Consider the following 4,023-nt stretch of genomic DNA (forward strand, 5'->3'; position numbering starts at 1 on the left):
TACGTACTAACTTTTTCTTACTAAATTTTTACTAACACTGACATGTCATGCTATGAGTCTATCTAGATTTTTTATAACTTTCATCTGCTTAAATTAAACGGTTGAGATGATTGTTAGTACAAATTTAGTAAGAAAAAATTAGTACGTGTAGCAGTGCTCTTTATTGTGCGTGTTACTATTAGTCAGTTGTATCTTGGTTGACTATGGGTCCTTTATCTTAATCCTAGATAGTTAAATCCGCTTTTATTCAATAGAAATAACAGGAGAAACAATCAAGATCATGAACCATCTACTCGTAAAAAGGAACTCATTGAGATGGTTACATGCATACTCCCTCAACTTCTTTTTAAAAGTGTCAAAGGGGTTCAAAGAATCGGTGGTAACCGGTTAGTGAGTTTGTATCAGGATTAAAATTTATGTTTTTGCATGTATTTGTTATTATAGCCTCATTTATTGTTGATACCAATAATTTTAATTAGATTATTATTTTCAAAAAACTTTATCTAGTAAATTCCGATAATCATTTTGACCCAAAAGACATATTTTTATGGATACTAATTTGAAACCTTGGTTTCCCAAAAGACTTTAACCTAAGAATGAAAGAGTGAAAACATATAGTTTCCTATATAGCATTCGGGGATAGTTCTGTTCACCCATTTCGGAAGGAGGCCGGAATTTTATTTTATTCCATTTTCTAAAATATAAATAGGACTCGAGCCAAGTGGTTGGATACATCTCGAATAAATTTCATTATCGAAAAAACAAATACTCCAATATCCTCCGTTTCCATGCTCAACATTTTACATATATGTCCATTTGAGGACACTAAGATTATTTACTCGTTACAAAAACATTAATTGCCGATAAAATTTACGTACTCTTCCAAAGCATTGGGTAACCCGAATTAATAGAACTACAAAATTTTCTCTCAACTCAAAAAAATGAAAAAAAAAGTTTCCAAAATTGTAGTCCAAGAAGAACACGCCATGCCCGCCTATGGGCGCGGCGGCGGCAGCGGCAGGAGGCGGACGGGCACGCCGTGGCGTGGCCGGAGCGTGAGCACGTTCACCGGCGCGTGCCGGTACTCGTCGGAGATGGCGAAGCGGAAGCTGGAGAGGAGCATGGCGAGCGCGACCTTGGCCTCCACCATGGCGTACGCCTGCCCGACGCAGTTGCGCGGCCCGGCGGCGAACGGCAGGAACGCCCCCGCCGGCGGCCGCGGCCGTCCCGGCGCGAACCTGTCCGGCCTGAACTCGTGCGCGTCGCGGCCCCACGCGCCCTCGTCGTGGTGGATGGCGAGCACCGGGATCCACACCGACGCGCCACTCGGCACCCGGAGCGCGCCCCCGCCGAGCTCGATGTCCTCGAACGCCATCCGCGGCAGCAGCGTCGCCGGCGGGTACAGCCGCAGCGTCTCGTTGATCACCATCTGGAGCACGGCGAGCTTCGGGAGGCTGTCCGGCGACGGCGCGCCGCCGCCGCAGACGGCGGCGACCTCGGCGCGCGCCTTGTCCTGCCACGCCGGGTGCGTGGCGAGCAGCATGATGGCCCAGGTGAGGAGCAGCGCCGACGTCTCGTGGCCGGCGAAGAAGAAGGTCTTGCACTCGTCGATCATCATCTGGGCGTCGTACCCGACCTCGCCGCCGCCATTGCCGCCGGCCTCCTTCTTCTCCATCTCGGCCAGCAGCATGCCGAGGAGGCCACGGCCGCACGGCGACGCCGACGGCGTCCGGCCCTCGTCGGCGATCTCCCGGCTCCGGTCGATGGACTCCTTGAGCAGCCGCTCCAGCTCGCCGTTCAGCCGCTTTATCTCTCTCCTGTACTTGCTCGGAAAATACCTGGAGAAAAAAAAAACCATGGTATTAGAACTATTAACCACGTAAATAAAATAAAAATGTATACCGTAGTAAATTATTTTTCACATTTCTCTCGTGAAATACGTCGTCGATCGTTGTGCAAAAGTTTACTCCTATATATACGGACATTCAATTAAAAAATATATATGTATATGTGCAAAGCGTCCGCTTTTAAATAGAGCTGGTGACAAAAAAGTGTAACCGTCAGCTCTGCTTAACGACGAACATTCTAAGAATTAAAAAAATATTGGGTTGCTACTGCTCCGGTTTTTTTTTTTTACTTGTTGGTAAGGATATGGGTTCAGTCTTTTTATCATTATTTTATAAAATTATTAAATATATTTAATATGAAAGTTTTTTATATCAAATTTCACTGTTTTTCCATGTACTCGTGTTTTTAAGATGCTGAGGCTTTTTGTCCAGTGCCTCCTAGCTTTTGCTCGTGAATGGGAGGAGCATTTCGTCGAATGGTTGCGGTGCAGCCTCCACTCCAAGGAGGAGCAGAGGAGAGCATCAATGGCGGTGACTCACTGGCTGCCGGGGACCCAGAGGTAGCGGCTGGAGCGGGCGGTGAGGCGCTGGAGCTCCTCGATGAGGAGGAAGATCCTCTTGCCGGTCTCGTAGCTCGTGTCGAACTCGGTGCGCGCGATCACGTCGCCGGCGAGCCTCGCCATGTGCGCGCCGATCTCCACCTCGTTCCCGGACCTCGCCACCGCATCCCTCAGCGCCCGCACCGTCTGCCTCGTGCACTCCACCATGTGCCCCACCCTCCCCTGTGCCAAGAAACGGCGGTGGGGTTAGCTCTGCTCTGCCGCCGCCGCCGGCAATGGCACCGCCGTGGCGAGACGGTGCGTTACCTTGAGCCGGTCGGCCATGAACGCCGGCGCGACGACGTGGCGCTGGTGCGACCAGGTGGCGCCGTTGGCCATGAGGAGGCCACGGCCGATGAAGTGCTTGGCGCCCTGCCGCTGCAGCCACGACTTGCCGGTGACGTGCGCGTGCCGCGACGACAGGAGCTCCCGCACCATGCCGGCCTCCGTCACGCACACCCGCGGCTCGCTCCCGTACCAGTACACGAACCGCCTCCCTGCAAGCGCGCACCCATGTCGCCGGTGTCAGTGTCGATCCGATCGTCGATCGCCGGCGGCGAACCGCGGACGAACACTCACCGTACGTGTTGGACCAGAGGACGTAGTGGGGGAGGAGGCGGGCGACGATGTCGTGGCTGAGGGAGGCCATGTCGGCGGCGGTGGACTCGGCGACGAGCGCCGACACGTCGCGGAGGTTGCCGACGAGCGGCCGCGGCGGCGGGCCGCGCACGCCCTGGCTCGCCAGGACCCGCCGGATCCTCGCCGGCGTGAGGTAGTAGCATGAGACGGTGACCCAGACGGCCTTGGCCACCAGCAGCAGCGCCAGCGAGACCGGCAATGCGATGGCGACGAGGACGGCGGCGGCCATTGCCATCGACCTCGGACGAACAGGAGGAGGACAGAGTAGAGGAGAGGTGTTCTTGGCCTTGTTCCTTGCTTGCAGCTGCAATGGCGGCTTGTGTGCACTAGGCACTGCCATACATGTGTGTATATATATAGGGCTTGGGAGTCTTTGACATTGCCCAGTGACCATGCAACTAACACAATGGCGCCTACCTTGTTCAGCCTTTTCTTATTTAGCTTTTTCTTCCTTCCCCTGGCATAAGCCGGTCTGGCTAATTGCGTCGTATCACTATAACTCTTTTCTTTTAATATATTGACGTGCAATTCTTTTGCGTGTTCGGAAAAAACCTTATCCAGACTTTTTTTTAAAAAAAATTTCTAGTATTATTTTTTTACTTTGATTGGTTGTTTGGTTGTGTTGGCGGCAATGCCAGAGCCAAAAAAAAAAGTTTAGAGGCTAGCTAAATCAAACTACGTTTGTACTTCCTCCATTCAGTAATAAATTCATTTTTAGCTCATCCTATTTACCCAAAATAAGTTCACTTTTAGAATAATCGTCACATCGGAGTTTGTAAAAGCAAGAATAATTATATTTAAAGTAGATAAAGTGAGAAATAATTGTATTGCGATGTGATAAAGCAGAGATATTCTAATCTTTTTTTGTTTTTATATATCAGTATGAGATGGATGAAAAATAAACTTATTTTGAGACAAATATAGTATTTGCTAAAGAA

At 50.4% G+C, this 4,023-nt stretch overlaps 1 protein-coding gene across 1 annotated transcript; it reads right to left on the reverse strand.

Moving 5' to 3' along the window:
- Nucleotides 1-887: 887 nt before the first annotated feature.
- On the reverse strand, nt 888-3,420 carry LOC107275990 (cytokinin hydroxylase). Its single transcript, XM_015794046.3, has 4 exons — nt 3,026-3,420; nt 2,714-2,943; nt 2,388-2,629; nt 888-1,838 (listed from the first exon to the last, which is right to left on the reverse strand). The coding sequence occupies exons 1-4, from the start codon at nt 3,318-3,320 to the stop codon at nt 995-997; spliced, it is 1,611 nt and encodes a 536-aa protein (XP_015649532.1). The 5' UTR covers nt 3,321-3,420; the 3' UTR covers nt 888-994.
- Between the last annotated feature and the right edge of the window lie 603 nt (nt 3,421-4,023).

Source organism: Oryza sativa, chromosome 8 (assembly GCF_034140825.1).
Source record: "Oryza sativa Japonica Group chromosome 8, ASM3414082v1".
Taxonomy (NCBI): Eukaryota; Viridiplantae; Streptophyta; class Magnoliopsida; order Poales; family Poaceae; genus Oryza; species Oryza sativa.

Coding starts and splice junctions, on each gene's coding strand:
- LOC107275990 (XM_015794046.3), bottom strand. CDS start 3,320: ATGGCAATGGCCGCCGCCGTCCTCGTCGCCATCGCATTGCCGGTCTCG. Junction 2,944..3,025: donor CCTCTGGTCCAACACGTACG/GTGAGTGTTCGT, acceptor GCGCGCTTGCAG/GGAGGCGGTTCGTGTACTGG. Junction 1,839..2,387: donor CTCTGGGTCCCCGGCAGCCA/GTGAGTCACCGC, acceptor TTTTTTCTCCAG/GTATTTTCCGAGCAAGTACA.